The 22,826-nt window shown below is 36.0% G+C and overlaps 1 protein-coding gene and 1 long non-coding RNA gene across 3 annotated transcripts in view; one reads left to right on the top strand and one right to left on the bottom strand.

The window, feature by feature from the left end:
• The window catches only part of LOC116667760, a 41,536-nt gene extending 30,779 nt beyond the window's left edge, over positions 1–10,757 (bottom strand). For both annotated transcript variants that reach the window (XR_004324795.1, XR_004324796.1), the window contains exon 1: positions 10,311–10,757. This is a non-coding gene — a long non-coding RNA (uncharacterized LOC116667760). The remainder of the gene's footprint in view (positions 1–10,310) is intronic.
• The window catches only part of OTOGL (otogelin like), a 118,458-nt gene continuing 104,393 nt past the window's right edge, over positions 8,762–22,826 (top strand). Inside the window, exons 1-6 of the mRNA XM_032493706.1 lie at positions 8,762–9,326; positions 9,441–9,507; positions 11,170–11,268; positions 12,873–13,027; positions 15,121–15,242; positions 18,620–18,825. Coding sequence (XP_032349597.1) covers positions 12,881–13,027; positions 15,121–15,242; positions 18,620–18,825 — 475 coding nt within the window. The 5' untranslated portion in view covers positions 8,762–9,326; positions 9,441–9,507; positions 11,170–11,268; positions 12,873–12,880. The remainder of the gene's footprint in view (positions 9,327–9,440; positions 9,508–11,169; positions 11,269–12,872; positions 13,028–15,120; positions 15,243–18,619; positions 18,826–22,826) is intronic.

Raw genomic sequence — 22,826 nt, 5'->3', positions numbered from 1 at the left:
TCACATCAAAGATACAGGATTCTTTTTGCTGCTCAATGATAACATAAATTCTGGATAAAAATCACTGCATCTGAAATGTGTTAGGTTTAGTAAAGCAAATGAGAAATAATTGCATTTCACTAGTAGAAACTGATATGATGGGAATCAAATGTTATCTCCTTTAGATTTGATCTCAATGAATGAAAAAATGAATGTTATAGAAACCACCAAAGACACTAAGTTTTCTTAAAGATGATGTACTTTGTTAAAAACACCCTCCTCTTTATTATTGATGCATAAACTATAAGCCCAACATTTTCCCATTCCTGCCAGTTGTGTTTAATGTGGTGTGTTGAGGCCAATGGTCTGTCAGGTATCAACTTTCTAAAGATCATGTTCCATGTGGGAAAATGTGCAGTGCTCTGGTAGCAGAAAGGGAACTGTTTACCCCCATGCATTATGTAGTCGCCTCAGGCTTCTTATGAACTTAATATCTCTTCACAAGCTGATGGCTGACTCCTTTTTTTGCCGAAGTTCCTTTGTCAGGGTGGAATGAAATATAAAAGCTGTCAACTAAATTTTGACAGTAATAACTGCATGGAGCAACAGTCATAAATTCCTTCTTTTGTGGTTCTGGGTCTAATCTTTCATCTAAACTCTCTGTTCTATTGCAACTATTCATGGAAGTCTATTTTGCCTATTTTCATGCAGCCTCCCATTTAATGTAATGAATTCATATTCAGTTAGTTGAAAAAGAACTTGGAATTTCTGGTATTGTTTTCTTTACCATTGTTCCTTCTCCTTTACTAATCTCCCACCTACTCTGAGCCTGGATGGAGGAGGAATAGAAAGCAAGCAGGTATGCTAAACCTCTCTCTATAAAAGAATGGTCACCCTGAGAATTCCTGTTATAATTGCTACTATTTTCTTTACCAGACAGAATAATTTCTAGGTTTTAATGCATAGAGTTCAAAATGCCAGATGATAGAGTCTTGGAATTTTCAACTTTAACCAGTGAAAATGGCTGTGGTGCTTTTTGATGGAAAGTTTAAAGATACTGTATGAAATTTGAGATGAAAAATTCTGGGTTATTACATTTGAATTAAGTATACAAAATATCTAAGTTTATATTAGAAGTAAGTACTTTTCACATGGCTTTATGTTGCTGTTTACTAACACTTTCTCACTAAGTTCTGGTCATATTTAGACATAGCAATGAACATTATCAAAATAGTTCTTTTTTGAACCATAAAATTTAACTTCGGTTTCCATTTGGGATTTTTCCATAGGCATGCCACTTGTCAAAAAAATTTGAGTTCAAAGAAAAAAAAGTCAAACTTCTACCAGATTGGTGAAAAAATAATCCTAAAATATGATTTATAGAATCTTCATATTTTAGATTGACTTATATGGGAAACTATGAAGCCAAGAAAAACTATTGCAAATTAAGGAGGGGACTTAGTAATGTATATTGTTTATGTCCATTTCCACCTTTTTCAGAAAGAGTCAGTAAGTATTCTGTATAAATAAATTTGCTGCTCTTGATTAAAAAATTTCTTTGGAGGAAAATTATTGTTCTCTAACCAAATTTCAAGCTTAACTTTTAAATTTATTCTGTATCCACATCTTCTTAAGTATCTGAAATATTTTAGTTTTGATTGTGGTTGAATCGATACATATTTTTGGACCAATATTTAGGATGTAACTATAAATAACAAAGCCCATCTCTTTAGAATTATATTAATTTATTGTCTAATTAGTTTAAGAGTAATGATTGTCTAATCAATTTGAGTAGTGACCAACAACTTTTCAATAAATATTTATTCAACTCATACTATACTTAAATTATTTAAGCTTATCCATCAAAATTTTAAAATGAGTGTACATGTGCAAGTGTGTGTGTGTGTGTGTGTGTGTGTGTGTATAGGCATATAGCTACTTATATTTGGGGGAGGTTGTGTGTGCTTTCATGCTTAAAAGATGAATTTATAAGCAAATATCTTCTCTTGGCCCATGGAATTAGCAATTACGTAGGCAATGGAAAGGCATAAAAATCATGTAGAACAAAAGTAAAAGATAATTGAATTTGTGACCCAGACAAGAAACTTCTTATGTAATAGATGTTGGGCATGCAATATATAAAGACGTCAAGTACCTATCACAGATAAGATCAGGAAGTCATGGCAGAAGAGGTGTCAGAGTAAAACAAGATGTTAAGGACTGCTGTGCGTTTCTGTCTCATACAGTAGTTCCTGTGTAGTTAGCCGCTCCTGACCGCTGTGCTCCAGCTGTTGAGTCTGATACTGGTGCGGGTAACTGATGGGATCTGCAGTAGGAAATGTGCACCCATTATATAAGCATGGCTTTCGCTCATTTGTGGGGCTTAGCTCATCTCTGTGGACTTCATTATGAAATATTAGAGCTTTTCTGTGATGCCAGTCTAGGTAGTCATTTGCTTCAAGAGAAGAGTGTGCTTGCTGCTGGGTGAAGAAGTCCTTCTTTGTTGTCTAATTGGATACTTATCATAGAGGATGGAAGAACGGGGTGTGAGGGAAGGTTCTCAGGATTAGGCAATTTATTTTCTTTTTAAAGTCAAATATTAAAGTATCATCAGCTATTGTAGAATGTTTAACAGAAAGATCGGTAGGCACATGAATATGTCACCTTAAACTCCACTGTAATGGGACTTGAGCTGAAATTTTATGCACATAATTTTAGTTTGCTTTTAATTCTTAAATAAGTTTATGAGAACATCTAGACATTAGAGGAATGATCGATAGGATTTTATATCATCTTTTTGCAAAGAACAGTAATGTTATTTTATGAATAAAACACAGAATAGATCAACAAGTAGGAATAATGGTTATCTCTTATGACATCAAAAGACAACAGGGTTTTTGTTTGTTTGCTTTTTTGATGCTCCTGTCTTTAGAAGCCATAAAAAGCTAATATAGGCTAAAAAGGAGTGTGATGTGCAGGAGCAGGGTAGGGTGTAACTGATACAGGCTCAGATAGGAAGCTGCCCTGCATAACTAATGAGAGGCTCAGCCAAAGGTTTGCCTGCAAGTTCTAAAGCTTCAGATGCTGTATGTAGTTAGAAAGCCTGGAATTCCTTTTTGAATTATTTTATTACAAAGCTAAATCTTATGAGAACTTGAGCACTCTACAAATACTCACACTTCTAAGATGCCATCATAGTAAAGACCAACAATTTGGTTACATTTGAGGGAGAAAGGCTACACTGAAATGAACATTGTGAGAAAACTCAATTTGATGACACCTTGGAGTATATTCTTGCTTCATACACTGCTGTTTTCACTACAAGGTAAGAACTCATGTTCTATTTCTACCTTTTTTTATTGTATTTCAATCTCTCTGGTGAATGATAACAATAGTTTCCCCTTATTCTGTAGAGCATTTTGAAGTCATTAGAATGGATAGATTCTAAATGACATCCAGATCACCTTTTTTAAAACAATTCTTAATGATGTGGATAACTGGGAACTTTTAGTTTTCACTTTCTAGGTCCTCTTTTTTAAATGTTAAATCCTGCCCTTATCATGATAAGCAACTCTACTAGAAGAAGCTCTAGCTTTTTCTCTCCTGAAGAATGATTTAAAATAGTTGTGTCATTTAAAAAATTGAAATTTTATAGTTAATAAAGAAAAGTTTGGTACTTAAACTTCCTCAGTGCCATCAACCTAAAGAATGGTAAAGAATTCATTTTTATAAACTATTTTTATGGCAGAAAGCATTTATTTACATTCAGTTGTTCATTTTTAATCCCTGAAAAGGGCTGTGTATTTTGGAGCTCATAGGGGAAGTGGGAGAAATTTCTGAAGTGTAGAAGACTAGAGAGGTCAGAAACATTGTCTTCCAATCCTAGTCATTACCGAAACGCCAAGGGAAAAAATGTCTTAAGAGCGATGAGAGCTGGAAGGAACTTTGAGGATCAGCTTGGCTACCATCATCATTTTGTGATGTGTTTGGTAGCTTGCTTCATCTTGGCGTTTACTAAATGGTAAAGCTGGGATCTCTGACTCCAAGACTAGTGCTTGTCCCTACTGTATTATGTCTCTATATAAATCTATGTATACTGCCCATTTTTTTCTGGATTACTAGTCACCCTGATGTTTCACAGGGAATTTGCTGGTTAAAATACTCTAGAAAATATAAAATAACTAATAACAAAACTTAGTCTAAGTTTTAGAATTTAGGTTCAAATAATCTGTTTTATAATCAGAACATGTGACCAAGATTTTTTGATAATTTTTTCATCCTTATCATATATATATATGTATTTATCTCTGGCAGGATATATTTGTACTTCATCCGTCTTGACAAGAATATCAGAGTGAGTATTTCTTATTTGTTATGTCCTCTAAACCATAAAGTTAACGGGAATAAGACAAGTTCAGCAGATCACTGTATTTGCTTTTGAAAAAAATAAATGAGATATTTTACAAAATAAGGGTATAAGATGTAGTTCTTTAAGATATTGCCACAAATTAAAAAATATGAAGCATTCAGTTCCTTGCTAATGAAGCAGGAGTATTTCATTTTGATTACAAGAGGAGTTCTTGGTGGTGTCCAATGACTGTAGATACTAAGAAGACATTATTTTCACTTCAAAAATTTGTTGCGGAGCCTTTTATATTGTTATTATTAATATTCAGTAACTCTTTTATTTGTTATTATTAATATCCACCATTGATTAGAAATGTGCTGTATTCTTAACATAGAGTCAAATGGTTCTAGCAGTAAATAATGAAAATCATTTTTTGGACTAAACTGATCTGCTTAATGAAAAGAGTTCTACTCACCACTTGATTGCGGTAACCCACAGTTTGATGTGCTTATTCATGTTAATGTTAATCTGCCCTTTAAGATATGGAAAGGGAAAGAATTGAGTGTGATGTTTGGAAAAAGTGAACCCGCGCTTGGAGAATGCTTATCTCACCGGTTTTATGAAGGCGTGCGGAGAAATTATCATGCGTGTTGGTGCTGCAGGGGTACCTTATTTTGTTTATTTCTCTATCTCAAAGTTCCCTCCTAAAATGCAATTTACATCAGAGACTGGAGAGATCTGGAGACACTCCTGAATTTTGTAAAATGAGACAGCGCCGCCACCCAAATCTAACCCCTCCTAAAGGGGGAGGGGGACCTTTTCAATGTTAAACCAAGAAAGACCTCTTTGATGAAGTGATGGAAATCAGGAGGAAAACACCAGCTCTCTCTTGGGAAAGGCTTGTTCAGGTTGCCTAGGGGCCTTTGACTATACAAGTTCTTTTTGTTTTCTTCCAGAAACGGGTTTAATGAAAATCAACAGAAAAGAGCTCTTTTAGCAGCCCAGGTAGGTTCTGCCTCTGATGGAGAGAGAGGCAGAGAAATAATCCATTCTGCTTTGGGCCTCTGCTGTCACTGCAACAATGAGACCTTTGTGGAGGCAAATAAAATGCTAAAAGCAAGACAGGAAGGAGGAGGAAGAGGCAGGGTAACTTCTCTTGTGCTTTTCTGCGACCCTCCAGGTCAGGCTTAGTTCACATTCACTTGTCTGTGGTCAAATGCTTTTTTGCTCTTCACTTCAGTTCCCTACTGATAGGCTCCCAGAATTTGTGGGAGATTTAATCTCATCTACTTGCCAGAACATTTTAATTGGCTTAAAAATTAAGCACAATATCAGTTAGGACAGTGATAATGGAACAAATACAAGTGCACAGGGGCAGAAAAAGGTATACGTGATCTGAGTTAAGTACCGCAAAAGGGCATCAGAGGTGTCTTGGTGTCCTGAGAAATGGCTTTTATATCATCTAATAAATCTAAATTACAGACACTGATGAAGAGGTGACCTTTCTTTTTTGGAGGGGTGGGATAGCACTGAATTTGAGGAGGCCTTTTTGCTTGGACCCCTTTATCTAAAGGAAATTGGATAACATAATTGCAATATCTTCAAACTGTGGTTGGAATGTTCAAGTGGGTGGATTTTTAAAATTATTTCTCTATTAAAGATGGATGGTAAGATAGAGAATCCTAACTTAATAAAGGTATTTCTTTGGAAAGTAATATGATTTGAGTATCTATGTAGCAAACAGCTTATACATTCAAGGAGGTCTTTGTCAGGTGCTGAATTGCAATCAATTTATATTGGCATTTTCTGATGGTTGCCTGATTTTTTATATTTTATGAACTTAATTAAAGAGAACTGAAGGCAGATTTGATATGCTGTTGTGATAATTTAGAAGACAGAAAAAGTTTATTCTTATCAAGAGTGGAGATCTTTTTTTGTACTAGAATGGGCAAAGGATTGTCTATGGAAGGGAAACACTTTTTTTTCTTTAAAAGAATGTTTTGTGTACTTAAGTACTTATGTATCATGTAAAGTGGTTAAAATGATTTTTCTCTGAAAAATGTCAAGTGCACGTTTGCCAGTAGACCATATTAACCACAAAAAGACATCAGCATGACTCAGCAGAAAATCTGATTTTGAGAAAAACTGTATTCTGGTAGAGCCCACTAGATCGAAGAACCTGCGAAATATAGCCCCAAAATTGTCCCGTGAAGCAACCTACAGGTAGGCTTATACTGTCCATTTGGGTATTTTCAGAATTTGTATGATTTACCCACCCTCCCCAGAGGTACCTTAATACTTCCCTTCTGTTAATAAGTGAGGAGTGAACTTTTCTTGTCTTAATTTCTGTTTTAGAGAGAATGAAGAGCAGAACACCAGCCCTACATTATTTAATATCTGAACAAATTTTAAGAGAAGAATGTTTAAGAAGGGCAGTGAAGTCCCAATCATGCATTGTACTGTTTAGGATTGAAATTTCATCTGCTATAAGGCCATTCTCGTCCACAGATTCACTCCCCTGCTCTAGGGAGACAGAGCGTAGATGGACAGATATCTGTGCACATAAGGACTCAGGAGTATGCTGGTAGTGAGATGAACAATGAGCAGAGAAAGGGTAGACACAGACTTCTGTCAGTAGTGTATTTGTGTGCGGCAGTGATTTCTCATTTAAAGACTGCACTTCTCCATTCTTCTCACCCGCCGGTGGAGATATAATCAGCACTGGAGAAGAATGGGCTGCCCTCTTTCATCAGTTATGTGAATGTATGCACCCACTGCTTGGAACTTTTTTGCATTTTCATCACATTTCAGAATTCTTCCCCTGAAAGCAGGGGCAGCTAATTTATTTATCAATTTGCACACAAATTTATATGTGTAGGAGTGAGGGAGAGAAGGGTGGGAGACTTGGAAGGGAGAAAATCCAACACAGCTCTGTTAAGGAAGGGGCTTCCTGCTTTAGGCATCTGGGGTTCAGCCATGCTGGGGTCCCTTTAAGGAGGTGTGCAGAGTGTTTTGGAATTGTTACTCTGAGGGTTGGGAGGAGCTGGAGTACTCACACAGCACTCTTGCCTCTCAATGGTCAGGGGTGGTCTCTGTGGGGCTTTCAACCCCCTGAAAGGCATTTCCTCTGGTCTGTCCTGCTTGGCCTCTGTCCTCAGGCAGAGACAGAAAGAAGCCTGTGCTAGAGCATCTCAATTTGCCCAGAAACCCAGATGCAGGTGAAGTGAAGGTGGGCCCAGAGGATGTGGGGAGGGGCTTCAATAGAACATTTTATAGTCCTGGTTCTAAACAGCTTCGGGCAGCAGATCACTCCTGTTTGCATAATGTCTATTTTTGGTTCATTTGGTATTTGTTGTGGACATGCAAGGGGCGTGCCAGAGACACGCCCGTGCAGAGCAGTGCTTGCTGTCTAGAAACTCAGCGTCTAGCAGAGGTAGGCCCGTAAAGAAGTCATTTCTGTAAATTGCTCCTCAAATCTAAGACACCACCAGTTATCTGCCGTTATTTACATGACATAAAAAATAAAAGAGCTCCCAATTATAAATGTAAGCCTGTATAAGACAGAGTTCAAATCAGTTTTCAGTGAGCATCAGAGATGATTCGCTAGAGCCAAACTAAGAAGACTTTGGTGCCCAGTAATACTGGTGGTTGTGTTAGGTTAGACAGTTGGAGACAATGTGGCTGAAGAGAGAATAAGACTTGTCTTGGAGGCATCAAGGTCATAGACTTGTGAGTCTGACTTAGTTTGGAGAGAGAGGAAAGGGTGAGAAGAGGAGATTGAACAGTGAGGGCAAAACCTGAGAGGAATGAGAGCAGGAAACAATGAACTTGGAGCCATGTTGGAGGCCAAGGACTTTAGAAAAGAGCCTTGAAGTGGTGAGAGAGTGTGGAAGGTCTTTTGTCTGTCATAAGGAAGGTTTTTCTGTTAAAAAAAAAAAAAAAAAGGTACTGCAGGGAAAAATACAAAAACAAAACGTTACCATGTGGGAAGGAAACCAGAATATGTTGAGAAAGGAGTTTGTGTCTGAAGTCACATTCCTTACCCCTCTTTTTTCTTAGCCTTCCCTCTTTCCAGTTTTTCTAACATCATCTGGTACTTGATTTGACAATTATGTGGCAAATTTTGGGAATGTGTGTTTTTCTGGTGAATGTAAAAATGCTATTGGCAAAGACATTGCCCCAGACCATACACTAAATTGGCATTGAGTTGGAAAAAAAATCCATTATCAATTAGTTACAATAATCCAGTTATTTTCTACTAATCCATATTGATCTCTAAAAATCTTATGGTTTTATCTGGGTTGCTTAGATGTCTCTTTCTTGCTAATTTTCTTTGTGAGGCATTACGCTGGAATCTTTACATACATGGTTTTATTTATTGTTATAACTACTGAGTGAAGTATGTATCACTGTTCCCATTTTACAGATGAGTAAAAGAAGGCACTAAGAGGTTAAGGAACTTGCCTTAGAGTAAGTCGTGGCAGGATCAGGACTTTACTCCAGATCCATTTAATTCTATAATTCATCTCTTAATGACTATCCTTACGTGTCTGGTGCTCTATAAAAAGACACATTTAAATGTTCTATGAACATTTAAGTGTCAGCTCTTTGGAGACTGAGGGTGACACATACTTCAGCAACAGAGGCTTCTGTGGGTAGTGTCTGCACAGATGGGTCTGTAGGCAGGGGGTACATCACTGTCTTTTGGTCCATTGGCCCCATGCATTCTCTCCAGACCTATTCGCACTTGTAAGTATCAAAAACAAAAACAAAAACTGCTAGTTCTGCAGGCAAAACAGTCAATGCAAAGATTAGGGTCCAACCAGACTCTTTCCACAAAGGGCAGGGAGGCAGAACTGAGGTCGGGGAGGGTAAAGGACTTCTCAAATCCCTGTAAGAAACCAAACCAAACCTTGAAGTCAGATCTTCTAACTACAAGCCAAAAGGAGTCCTGTCTGCCTCTCCAAGATTTTGCCTCGATAACCCGGGGAAATATGGAGTAAGCACTTTATAATTTCTGTGTGTGTAGCTGTTTTCCAGATTTTCCAATTTACATGTTTGGCTTGAATTAAATAATTTAATTCTCTTTAATTCTTATTTCTTTCTTTTAAAGTTTGAAGCAACTTCTCCAAGATATTTCTTCCATGAAGCTATTAATTGGGGTGAGAGCAAAATAAAAGGTCAGTGCTGCGTCTGTGTTTTTGCACTTGCTTTCTCAAAAGACCCCTTTGGGGGATATATTGAATCAACTCTCTATGACTTTCACATAATGCATGAAGGAAACTGAGCCAGGGCGGTAATAATACTAAGTAGGAGTTTAAGTTTACTTCATATAGAAATGTGAATTATATTTGGAAATAAGTGGGGATAACAGTTAGACCAAGCTGATAACTATACTGCCAAGAAAGATATCACCGGGTATCAGAACCTTTTTTTCTGAATCAATTACTTGCCCCTCAGTTCTTTGACCTTGCTGTTTTTGCTTAACCACTTTCCCATTTCCATTAAGCAGAATGTTAATTAGTTGAAATTCAATTTTAATTTTTCTTTGCATTTAAAATAGCAAGGATTCCTAACTAGTTTTGGCTTGATATTTCTTTTCCGGAGAATGAACAGAGCAGTAAATAAATTTTTGAAGGAGATACACTTGCTTATGTAATTACTTCGACATTTATTCATAGGAAAATACAAGATTGTGTTCTGAGATAGAATTTGAAGAGCGATATGCCCCTTAGGGGGAAAAAAACTGCATTTAAGTTTATGAAAAACATCATTTTTAATCTATACTTATGATCAAAGTTGAAACAGCTCATTTCTCCTCAGTTAAGACATGCTTAGAGAGTTGCGTATCTAATTTAGATGCAGAGACATTTTAGATCAATGATTCTTAAGGTGAAAGGATAATAGAGTTTTTTAATTCTTGCCTTTCTCACAGAAATGTGGTTAAAATACTGTAATTAGATAAGTGCTTTCATGACCTTACCATATTCCAGAGAGGGCCAGTCTTTAGTAATACTTCATGGTCACTCAAAGGCGTTGTCTTGTTCTCTTGCTGTGTTAGTTAAATCCTTCCTGCTTGAGTTTTGCCAGTTGTCTCTTGTTCTCTCCTTATTAGAGGAAAAATTTTCCCTGTGATTCATTTGCATTTTTAAAACTCACTCAGGAGCTCATGGTTTCTTTCTTCCTTTTTTCAACATAATCCTTTGTGACTATTTTTCTTTCCGTGAAAGAAAGAGTATTTTTGGTGATGACCAGCCGCAACTTTGGCTTCTTTCCCGTTAAAATTAGCTGTGGGTCAGAAGGAATGTATTATTTGCAGCTAAGCCTGAGGATTAATACACAAACTTCAAATGCAGTGTTTAATCACTTTCTTAAAAAAAATGGGAATTTCTTTTTGAGTTTTATATTTTGCCTGATCCCTCGACTAACGACGGACATTATTCTTGAATACAACACTTGCTCCTGGAGAAGTAGCCGATCAGACGTGCAGCCAGTGCCAGACTCCGTCAAGGGAATCATCTGCAGCTTGTGTATTTCTGGTTCTCATCATCTGGGACAGGGATTCCTTACATGGGAACTTGACCTTTCAATTGCTTGAAGGATGCTGACCTTTGCTCTCAGGGTAGTTTGAGATGTGAAAGCCTGTCTTTCTTGTTTCACAGCACATAATGAAATGAACTAGATAGAGACTTGAGGGGCTTGATTCCTTAGCTCATCCAGGCAACAGGCCCAGGGTTCTGTTGGAGTTAACGGAGGTTACAGTTAGTCCAAGCTAAATCTTGATGGATTATGTTTATAAGAACTGATGCACACCAGAAGATAATTTATTGTTTGCCCTTCAGGCTCTTGTCCTCATGAATGCCTTAACGGAGCTTTCTGTTCTAAGACTGGTACATGTGACTGTCAAATATTTCAGGCACTTGGGACCCGGTGCCAGATTGGTAAGTTTCAGGGATACTTATGAGAGAATTATGAGACGCTGCAGAGAACATGAAGTATAATTTGCTGTACTAGTGTTCATCCACTGGGAGTTATAATATATTGTGTATTAACTAGAGTGTCCACGATTCAATCCCAGTAATTTAGAGATAATATAAAAGAAAATAGATATGCCTACTTTCCCTTCTCACTGATCTCTGCTATTTCCTCAGGTGTTTTTTCCACTTCAGATAGTACCATCCCATTAAAACCAGGTTTTCATTCATCTCTCTTTTGCTTTATAAATTAGATTTGTTATTTGGAGCCACTTATTCTTTTTTACTTTGAATTAATGGAATATTCTGTACCTAAAAGAGAAAATAGTATTGAGACCTCTTCAGAGGCAGAAGGTTCTCAAAAATACTTTATCCATCATGTCTAGAATAGGACCCTATGTCAATTAGGACCAGAAAATATTCATTTGTTTAGTGAGTATTTATCAAGCATCCACAGGATCCCAGGGCTGGGCACTGGGGATACAATAGTGAATAATGTAGACATGTTCCTGCCTTCTTGGGGATGACAGTCTAGAGGAGGGGCCAACACACAACAGATATACAGTAATTACACTGTGACATGTGTCATAAAGGGAAGTACAGATTTTATGAAAATATGCAACAGAACTAAGGCAGACCGGCAGAGAAGACTGCCTGAGTAATGAATCACTCTAAGTTTTTTCCTGAAAAGGCCAAAGTTGGCCAAGGTTAATAAATTTAGGTAAAAATTATAAAAAGAAAAGATAATTTTATACTTTATCTTTATGATTGTGCCTTATCTTTGTACTCCCTATGGGAGTATATTAACATGCTCTAATGTCTTAATATCAGTTCCACATATTGAGTGCTCAGTAAAAGCCACGGTTTTCCATATTATTTTAGAAAGAAGGGTCTAGAAAATCAAAATAGTATAGAGGGCTATCCACAAAAGCACAAAGGGAGAGAGGCACGAAGACAACAGGAGATGAAGTTGGAGACTTCAGATGAACATTGCTTATAATTTGACCAGTTTGAGGTCATGAATTCCTAAATTCCAGCATACTTTGGGTGACTAATGTTCCCCATCCCCAGGTCCCAGACATATAAACATGATTTTTTTGGTTAGTGGTTAATTTTCTCCATGGACACTGTTAAGTAATTTTTGAAAGAATTATGGAGACTAGGACACTGTAATGCCGCCAATGTTAATTTTTAGGACACTTAGCGGTGACATTTCTTTCTTTCTGAGCTATTATATTTGTTTTATCACTATCCCCTCCTTTTACTGTATAATTCTCCCCTCTCTTCCTCTCTTCCAGTGTCTTTCTTTGGAAGCAGAATTAAGGACGCTTCCAACATAAATCCTTTCTTCAAAACAACTTGGAGAGAATTTTTTGGGGGGCGGGAGGAGAGTTTGGTAGTTTTGAGAGCAGCTAATAAATTCTATGTTAGATATTTTTTCCTGTGATATTAACCACTAAAGAGGAAGACATTTATTTTAATGAAATTTAGAATCACCTACCATGATTGAACCTTGCCAGAAATGGGCATAATTTGTTTTATTCTACTAAATATTATCCTATTTTTTTCAGTGCCAAATATGGGCAATGGCAGAGATGGGATTTGCAAAACCTGGGGACAGTACCACTTTGAAACTTTTGATGGCATCTACTACTATTTCCCAGGAAACTGTTCTTACATTTTCGCAAAGGACTGTGGTAACTTGGAGCCTCGGTACACTGTATGGGTAGGTGATCCTAGGACATAACTCACTAAAAAATAATTTCTGAGCAAGTCTGTATTTTTCAAGTACTGGGAAAATGATGGAAACTATATATTAATCACAGCATGAATATTTAGGGCCCTGACTGGGACAGGAGAGGGGCTGGTTCTGAATGGGATGGACTAAATCTTTAGCTATACTGAGTCTAGTTCTATGGAGATGGGGCCTAGGACTGAAGAAGAAGGGTTTGAATCCATGTGGGAAGGACTTGCAGGCAATGCAGAAATGTCTATATGATGGATGTCATAGTATTAACTCCAGTTGATACACCCATTGTTCAGGTTCTATTTGATCATTTTGAAAAGGGGGTGGGTTCAGGCACCAGTCATGTTACTCAAGTTTGTTTTCTTCTTGACACTTTCAGTGTGATGCCCACCTGGATTAATTTGTTAAAACAACACTCCTAAGTAGGAACTGGAGGCTGGCGTTTATGAAATGGGGTATATGAATTACATAGACACAGGCTGGAGGATATGGAGACAGACAGCTAGTTGTTAGGTAGATTGATACAATATGATTGAACTCAGAGAGTTGGTGCTTAGTTGCAGAATTCTTGCTTCAAAAGAACTTGTAGGAGACATCTCAAAATGTGAGCTGCAGAGTGGCTCTGGTTGAAGTAAGGAAGGCAGGGAACTCTTTTCCGGACTGTCTTCCACTGAATTTCCAGGTATCTCAAAGCACAAGAAGAAAACTGCAGTACTGTCCTGTTCTAAAGCTTAGACCCTGCGTATTTATCATTTGCTTGAATCTCTGTTGTTGAATTCCTTCTGACTTATGTTGGAGTTGCCTCAATTCTCCTGCTCTTTTAGATGAGGCAAATACTGAAACGTAGGCCCTGAAGCTTTTTAAGAGCAACAAATCCTTGAGACCCAGAAAGGAAATAAAGTCTATTGAAAGTTAACTTATGGGGAATAAGAATAAGAATCGGGGAGATAGTGGAATACATCTTCGGGTCTTAGAGAGCTCTTGCTCTCAGTCCTCTGTTGTCCTTTACTCCTCCACTCTGGGTAGGAGTTGCTGGGTTTATCAGTCAGACACTTTCTGACTCTCTCATTGAAATGTTCTTGTCTAGTGTCTCACCCTTTCCAGGACTAAGGTGTCAACGAGATAATTGTGTGATAAGAACACACAATGCTGAACTGTGCTTCCAGAGTTAATAGATATCGTTTCTACTTCGCCCTGTCTTGGTTGGTAGAATTTGCTTTCACAAAAGCAAATCCATTTACCTTAAAGGCCATATTTCCCCTGATTATAAAAGTTGTTCACTTTTGTAGAAAATCTGAAAAATTCAGAGAAGTCCAAAAAATAACATTAGATTTATCAGTCAAGATTTACCAGTCCTAAAAAAAAAAAAAAATAATAATAATTAAAAAAAAAATTTACCAGTCCTAATGGCTTCATAACTTTCCTTCTAGACTTTTTCCTCTGGATTTTATACACATTTATAAAATTGAAATTATACTGCATATAATTTTCTGTCCTATATTTTTACCTAATACTATTTCAAGAATTTTCTTCCATGTTAGATATTCTTGACAAACACAAATTGTGTTAGCTGTATTTGTTCCAACTATGGAATACTGCATTTATTTAATTATACCCTGCTTTAAAATTTAGATTTTAAAATATTTTCAGTATTTTAAAAGATGTGCATTAATAAATACCTTCATGCCTATTTCCTTTTTTATATTCCTGATTATTTTCTTTTTCTTCTTTGAATTCAATTTTATTTTTATGAAAATAGTATATGTACTTAGTTTAAAATATTTCATCAAGGCATACAAAGCACAAAAATTGCCCCTTCTTTCCCTCACTCCTTGACCTCAGCTGAAGTCTGGCTCCCCAAAGGCAATTACTGAGGTAAATTGTCCAATTTCTGAGGTAATTTTTTTTTCTCTTGAAATTCCTAAATGTAGTTATAATTTTGTAAAGTGTCATGGGACTAATGATGCTATCGAATTATAGACACATATTGTGAATTTAGTAACTCAGAGGAAGGCATATATGTATATATATTGTTGTTGGTTCCTATGCTTTCTCTTTTTTCTTCTTTAAAGGTTCATAACAGCCCTAAGTGCCTTGGTTCAGTGTATTATTGTTATCGGTCAATCAGCTTGTTCTTTTCAGACCAAGAGGAAATTCGAATTTATGGGCATGAAATAAAAAAGAATGGGATCAGGTAAGATATGATAAATGATATAATGAAAATAACATCATGGATTAACAGAATTTCCAAACATCTCACACTGGAAGTGAATAGGAGAGTAGGAAGAGAAGATTTCTTCTCCAACAGTCTTCTTACAGTGATGGCGTTCAGACATCAACATCTCAGTAGGCTCTGGGGCCAGCCAGGAGGCCAGGAGTCAAACAGTTTAACTTTCCTAATGTTTGTACAGGATACAAATGTGTTTATATAGGTAGAGACAAGATTATTACATCTACTTGTAAGAGAGATTCGGGAGAAATTCTCATAGTTCAACTCTTCAATTATTTTTTGCCCTCTTTAAAAAATCCTTCCTTCCTTCATTTTCTCCCTTCCTTCCTTCCTTCCTTCCTTCCTCCTTTCCTTCCTTCTTCTTCCTTTCTTTCTTCCTTTCTTTCTTCCTTTCTTTCTTCCTTTTCTTTCTTTCTTTTCTTTCTTTCTTTCTTTCTTTCTTTCTTTCTTTCTTTCTTTCTTTCTTTCTTTCTTTCTTTCTTTCTTTCTTTCTTTCTTTCTTTCTTTCTTTCTTTCTTTCTTTCTTTCTTTCTTTCTTTCTTTCTTTCTTTTCTTCCTTCCTTCCTTTCTAAAACAGAAAAATAAAATAAAACAAAACTTCTGAAAGCCCTTGCCAAATTTGTGTGAATCAGGTTTGCGAGTCACTCAAGATTTCCCACTGTTTCACTGGTTCTGACAAAGAGTCAGAGCCAGTAAATAACTGGTCTTCTTGAATGGGTAAGAGAGGGGCCCACTACTAGGCCCAGAACTTAGGGGGAAGGGGGTGTTTATTTGTTGGAAAGGTTTGTACATTTTAAATTAGGAGTACTATGGAATAATCTACCTTCCAATCCAAGGGAGTATAGATATGCTCAATTTTGAGTATTTCTTGACTGAATTATGTCAGGGAAAATAAAATGTGTGGTGTAACAATTCTATCCATCATTCAGAATTTACCAGCAAGTGCTTGAATCATGGGGATTCTTTACAGTGCAATGACTGTACCAACCTATGTGCCTTTTTGTCAGACTCCTCAAGAGGCAGCAGGTGAGAGCAGAAAGGGCTTTGGATGGAGCACCAGGGGAGCCAGGCACTGAGCCCGGCTTTATCCCAGCCAGGCAACCCCTCTGCTTCTCTCAGGCTTCTTTTCTTGATCAACTGAATTCTGTATTTTCCTTTTTCTTATAAAAGAAAGCTTAGCCATTTGAATTGGAAGATAATACATTTATATATTATTTCTTGGAGCTTAATTTAAATAGTACTCTAGGATTTCTTATATGGGATTTTGGGTAACACAATGGGCACTTTAAAAATTAGTATGTTTTATATAACAAAAATACCATTCAAGTAGATTTTCAAGAACACCAACCCTTTGTTAAATCTATGACATAATATTTAAATTTTAACTCAGAGAAAATATTTCTTTGAAGATGTCCATTTGTATGATAGAAAGAGGATAGCTTTCTTACTATTCAGCTAAGTTGCTTATAATAATGCTGTACCAGGCCTGGGGCCTCACTCATAGCAGGTGCTAGAGAAATGTTTACCAAAATGAAATCAAGTGTGTGAGGCTCTGCACATTACACCTTACCTCTCTGGACTTCAGTTCTCTCCCCTGTGAAATGAAGGGTTTTGGTACATATGAACCCATCAATAATTTTCAGTATTAATCTGTGCATTCATTTTCATTTGTGTTATTGTTTCCTGCCATTTTCTCCATAAATTTATGAGAGATTAATTTTTACTATATCTTCCATCATTACTAGCACCTTTTTATGTTATAGACATCTAGATGTAGCCAACTGTATGTAGATATCACAGTTATGCACCTTCTGTTTTTAAAAATTGTGTATTTAATCAAATTTACTGTGAAAGAGGTCACATGATAAATGACCAAACCAAAGAACACACAGCAGAACAACTGTACCTTCACATGATGAACATCCCATTGCTATGGAATGTCTCTGTAAAGCATGATTCACTTTTTTCAAATATAGCTTTTATAAACTTGCAATTAAACAACATTATTCATGCTTACTTCTATGAATTTAAAATGAATTCCTTTTGTTTGTAATTTTTAATAAGACTAGGTTATGGCAGTAAAGACTTCCTATTTATTCTCCAATGTAAATTATAATTTTTTTTTATTCTTAAAACTGAATCTCTATAAAAATTATCTGCAAACATATTTGTGCAAATGATCACAGATATTTTGAATTATTTCTTTAAGGACTACCTCTTTGTTAAAGAGTATCTTTAGTTTTATAGTCTTTGTTTCATATAGCCATGTTCTTCCTGGAGAGGAACTCACTAATTTGAAGTTTTTGAGAGAACTGATGAATGTTCCTACTAATTTCTCACCTCACTTACATTATAGTTTATAATTTTCAGTTAGTGTGGTGATTTTAGTAAAAGTGACTTTTTTCCTTTCATTTCTTTAATTATCAGCACCTGCTCTTTTCTGTAATACTTTTAGATGGGAAGAACAGTGTTTTTTTCAGAAGCATTCTAGGCAACTTACTGTGCTTTTAAGATGTCCAATTGTTTAGTTTTCTTTAGTTCTCGTGTGTCTCCCACTTCCTTTGTATGTGTACATGCTTGGAAAAAGTGGAAAGGCTAGATATTAGATGAGAAGTTTAAATACTCAATGTTACCTTTGCTTAAATAGGCCAAATTATATGCAATTTTAAAATTATGAATATAATCCTTATGCAATACTGTATGAAAAATTATTTTATATTTCTAATAATGTACTTTGCAGTATTAAAAATGTAAATTATAATCATGCCCAGACATATTTTACTTGGAAAATAATGACTTTTACCAGGGTGACATTTTGGGGATAGAAGCTCTTATTTCCTTACAGCAAAGTTTAAAACAAAATTAAACAAAGTCAGCACTCAAGCAATATGTTTACATATTTTGACCATTGTTTGTTCTTACTTCAAAATTGTTGAAGAGCATTTTTAGATTCTCTTGAACTCTCTAGATAAAAATATCAACATATTTAGCTCTCATTATTCTAAATAGATTCGTATTGTCCAGATTTTAAAAATCACTGATACTTAGCAGAAGTGTATTTTGGGGGTGTTTGAAAGAAGCATCCAATTATAAGTATAAAAATCTTAATCACTGTGAGGCAACAGGTATCATTTTTGTTGTCTTCTTTCAATATTAAAATCTCAAAAATGTTAAGATTTCCTTTGAATGGTTGCTTGGAACATCTAATTGTATAGCTTATTCAGTAATTTTGAATAATAACTACCTTTTATTTAAGTCTCAGTTACTTTAAGAAAGAGATAGATCATCTATAATTGAGCCTTCATCATAATTCTGAGACTGCCTTTGTTCTATTTTTCAAGTTTAACATTGCCTCAGACAATTGGACAGGTTTTCATTGAGAAACTAGCTGACTATATTCTGGTGAAAACAACCTTTGGTTTTTCATTGGCTTGGGATGGAGTATCTGGAATTTACCTCAAGCTGTCTGAGGAGCATAAAGGGAAATCGTGTGGCCTGTGTGCAAACTACAACAGCATTCAATCAGATGATTTCATCATTCAGCAAGGTACGTACGTAGGTGGAGCTGAAGAAGTGGGAGGTACGTCTGAGGTCTTCGTCCTTCACTGTTCACGCTATTCGTACCTAGAAGGGCACAGCTTGTCCAGGCTGGGTAAAAATGGTAACTATCATTGAATAGGAAAATGTTTTGTATCATTCTTGAAGTCTGTCAACTAGTTTACATTTGTTAAATTAATGCAGGCCAGGTCTTATTCATGTAACAAATGTTAATTGAGCACTTACTTTGTACCTGGCACTGTTGTAGAAACTTGGGATACATCAGTAAGCAAGACAAAAACTCCTTTCTTGGGGCTTATATTTCAGTGATTCAGAGCCACTTGGGGCAAATCTGTCTACTTTTGGGCAAAAGATATTTGGCATCCAGTCTTGATAGGAATAAATTAAATGACTGCCAAATAATAGTTTTTTAAATATAATAAGATGTGAGCAGAATTTTTAAGGTTGAATAATAACTTAGAAAGATTTTATTCGTGTATAATGATGTATGTATTATTCATTCATCCATTCATTCTAAGTCATGAAACTAATCTCAGTGAGCTATTAAAAATGGGTTCTGTTTCAATACAGGTGTGCAGTGGCAACAGAATAAGAGAATTACAGAGCACAATCATGATTTAGGTCCACATATAAAGGTGCAGTAAGAAAGAATACTGTTCTTAGTACCAGAAGACCTCATTTTGAATCTTGTTCCAACTCATAAATTTTATAATTTGAGGCATCTCATTTAATTAGCTCCGTTTCTTCAGCTGAAAAACAGGGATCAAATAATTCTGAAATCACAGCATCACTAATAACAATAATAACATACCTTGATACTATTTACAATAAAAGTTGATATGAGCACATACCTATAATATTCCCAGCTCTTCCAACATCCTGTAAGGTGAGTGGTATTTTCTTAATATTGCAATGAAGACACAAGGTATTGTGACCAATGTAACACAGCTTATAAATGGTGCCATCAGGTTACAGATCCATCTGGCTCCCAATCCTTTGCTAGATAAATATGAGAGAATTTGACTTTTAATCTGTAAAGTGCTATATAATACTTTTTTGTTTTATATTATAAAATTAATAGAGAAGAGTCACCCATATGTTTTAAGGGAATGAAAGTTCTGCTTAGGGTGTGGGTTCTGGAGTCAGACTGTGGGATTCAAATTCTGCTTTGTCACTTACCAAACTTTCTAAGTTTAATAATATACAAATAGTATATACTCCACAGAGTTGCAACGATTAAAGGAGATAACATGCAAGATACTTAATACGGTGCCTGGCTTGGCACAGAGTTAACAGTGAAAACATTTTAGCTAATTTATAATAATTTCCAAGTGTTCTCAATAAGCCTGTAATGGTGCTAACATGAAAATGTTTGATTAAAGACATTGCTTCAAGAGGCTCTTGTTAAAATGCAAACATATCCCCAGGATGGATAGTGCTTCATCAGGATTAGTTTACTAGCAGCTAAAGAGCAGGGCTTTAAGGAGTCAGTTTCTTATATGCAAAGTGGAGATAATAGTAATGACCCTGAGAATTTCCCAGCTAATGAGGATATAATGAGAACATGCAAGTGAAAATGTTCAAAAGTCTGTGAGCACAGTGCAAATGTACAGTATTAAGATCATCATGAAATGGTGTTTTGCATCCAATTGGTTTTTTTAAAAATTATCAACAAAACTTTATTTAAAATGCATCCCTGCTATTTTTCGGTGTACAGATTATGTAGTTGAATACGAACTCCTCACACACAAAAAAACAATTTTTAAAATATCTTCAAGCTCTCCTATGTCTTTTGTGATCCATAAAAATGCTTTTGAAATTATGCAAGTGTTTTAACAATAGTTCTCATATTAAGAGCTGTCGGATTCAAACTGAAATAAAATGAACTTGTCCTCAACTGAGGGAATGTTATTACAAGTTTTAATTTATCAATCACAGAGAATGCCAACTGGGTTTTTAGAATGAGAGAGTCCACAAACTTAGAATCTTGAGACTATGTTAGGAAGTAGTGTTTTGGACTCGGGCAGAACCAATTATTGATTTCTTCTTCTTCTGTATCAAAGCTTTATGAAAAAAATAACCCTTAATCCATTTCTCAATGTTAGAGTGAGAGAAGACCGCTGCGGGCAACTTCCCCGAGGACATCTGGGCAACATGGTATAGAAGTCGGGAGAGAAAATAGCATGTGCTTTTATTAGAGGCAGAGAGACTCAGATTAGGATTTAGGAGTCAGACAGACTTTGATAACCTGGAACATAAAATTGTTGCCCACAGGGAGATAAATGGGCAGCAGGTAAAGAAGTGTTAGCAGATTATTAGTGGGAAAAGGCTGGCAGGAGACAAGCGGGCTGAGTTATGACTGAACTGGCAGAAGGTAAGAAAGTCCCTGGAAAGTATATGGGAGGAGCCTAAAGAGAATTTCAGCTTTTTCACAATTTTATTTAGTGCACAATGTAAAGCAGAGTAATAACAACAACAACAACAACAACAATAATAATAATTAAAAAACTAACTTAAAATAATTTATAAGGATGTGACTAGAACCTGCCCTGTGATTTTCTCCCAGGCCGTAATAATGCAAGAAAATGTCTCCTGGTGAGCTGCATTACCTTGAGCTTTGAGAAGCCTAGTATTTTCTTGAAACTCAGCCTGTACTTTGCTGATTAGATAAATCTTGAGAGGCAGAGAGGTAGTTTGATTGAATGCATAGTTTCTTAACAGTGATTAAAACTGTATTTCTCTCTGCATTCCTGTGCATTCTTCAAGGATGACTTCACAAAGAAATGAGCCTTTTCAGAACTACTGTGGTTTTAGAAAGATTTTAATTTGTTGTCTAGTTGAGCTTCTGGTTTCATAATTCATATCTATACCTAACTACACATCAGCATAGAAGCCCTGATTTACTCTTGTTTTTCCCAGTATAATAATTAATAGTGTCTCTCTTTCACTCTCACAAGTGTCCCAGTATGGACAATAAGTTATTCTATTTGCAGCATATTTTACATGAAACATTTTAATTTTAGTTTTGTAGGCTCCCAGACCACCAATTGATATGGATTTAAAGTCTCATAATAACCAACATTTGTGACTCTTTTATTAATGCAATGTAGTGAAAAAAGCTAAATATGCAGTTAAAAGCTGGAATTAAAGTGAACTTTAAGGGATTGCCCAGGTTGTTTAGTTACATTAAAATTTGTTCATGAACATGGAAATATATGGGCCTTTAGGAAATACTTTTGGTTCTGCAGACCTTTAAAAATGATGATGCTTTGAAATGAAATGTGACTATGCATATTAGACAAGGCCCATGCTTGGTTCAGTGTGCAGCATTTCCAACAATATCAGAGATAATGAAGTGGACCAGACAAATTGGAAAGTTCTAGGATTCTAACAATCTATTTAATAAAAATGACAAACTCTCTTTTATTTATTCATTCACTTATTTAGCAAATATATTTTGAGCACCTACTCTATACCAGATACTAAACTAGGGATCCAGCAATAGGACCGCTCAGACAAGCCCCTCTCCCTTCATGTAGTGGGAGGCAAAATAAAACAATAAATAAAGAGACAGATTAAAATATAATTTTTGTGAGCAATGACAAAAAAAGATGACATAAAAAAAGTGGAAGAAGGAGATTAAGAGTGATAGAACAGGGGAAAGGGTATAGCTCAAGTGGTAGAGCGCATGCTTAGCATATAAGAGGTCCTGGGTTCAATCCCCAGGGCCTCCTCCAAAATGAATAAACCTAATTACCTGCCCCCACCACCAAAAAAAATAAAATAAAATAAAATAAACAAGGACATCAGAACAAGAGTGATAGAACAGTGTGTGTCTGGTGACAGAGAAGACTTCTCTAAGGAGCTCATATTTAAATAGTCACCTAAATAGAATAAGGAAGAGAGCAGAGGGTAAGTGGGAGGGAAGAGTAATTTTGAAGGAGGAGATGCAAGAACAAAAGCACAAGCAAGATGGAAATGAGCTTGAGG

This window comes from Camelus ferus, chromosome 12 (assembly GCF_009834535.1).
Source record: "Camelus ferus isolate YT-003-E chromosome 12, BCGSAC_Cfer_1.0, whole genome shotgun sequence".
Taxonomy (NCBI): Eukaryota; Metazoa; Chordata; class Mammalia; order Artiodactyla; family Camelidae; genus Camelus; species Camelus ferus.
Note: the sequence above shows the minus strand (reverse complement) of the source record. Positions and strands in the feature narration are given on the sequence as shown.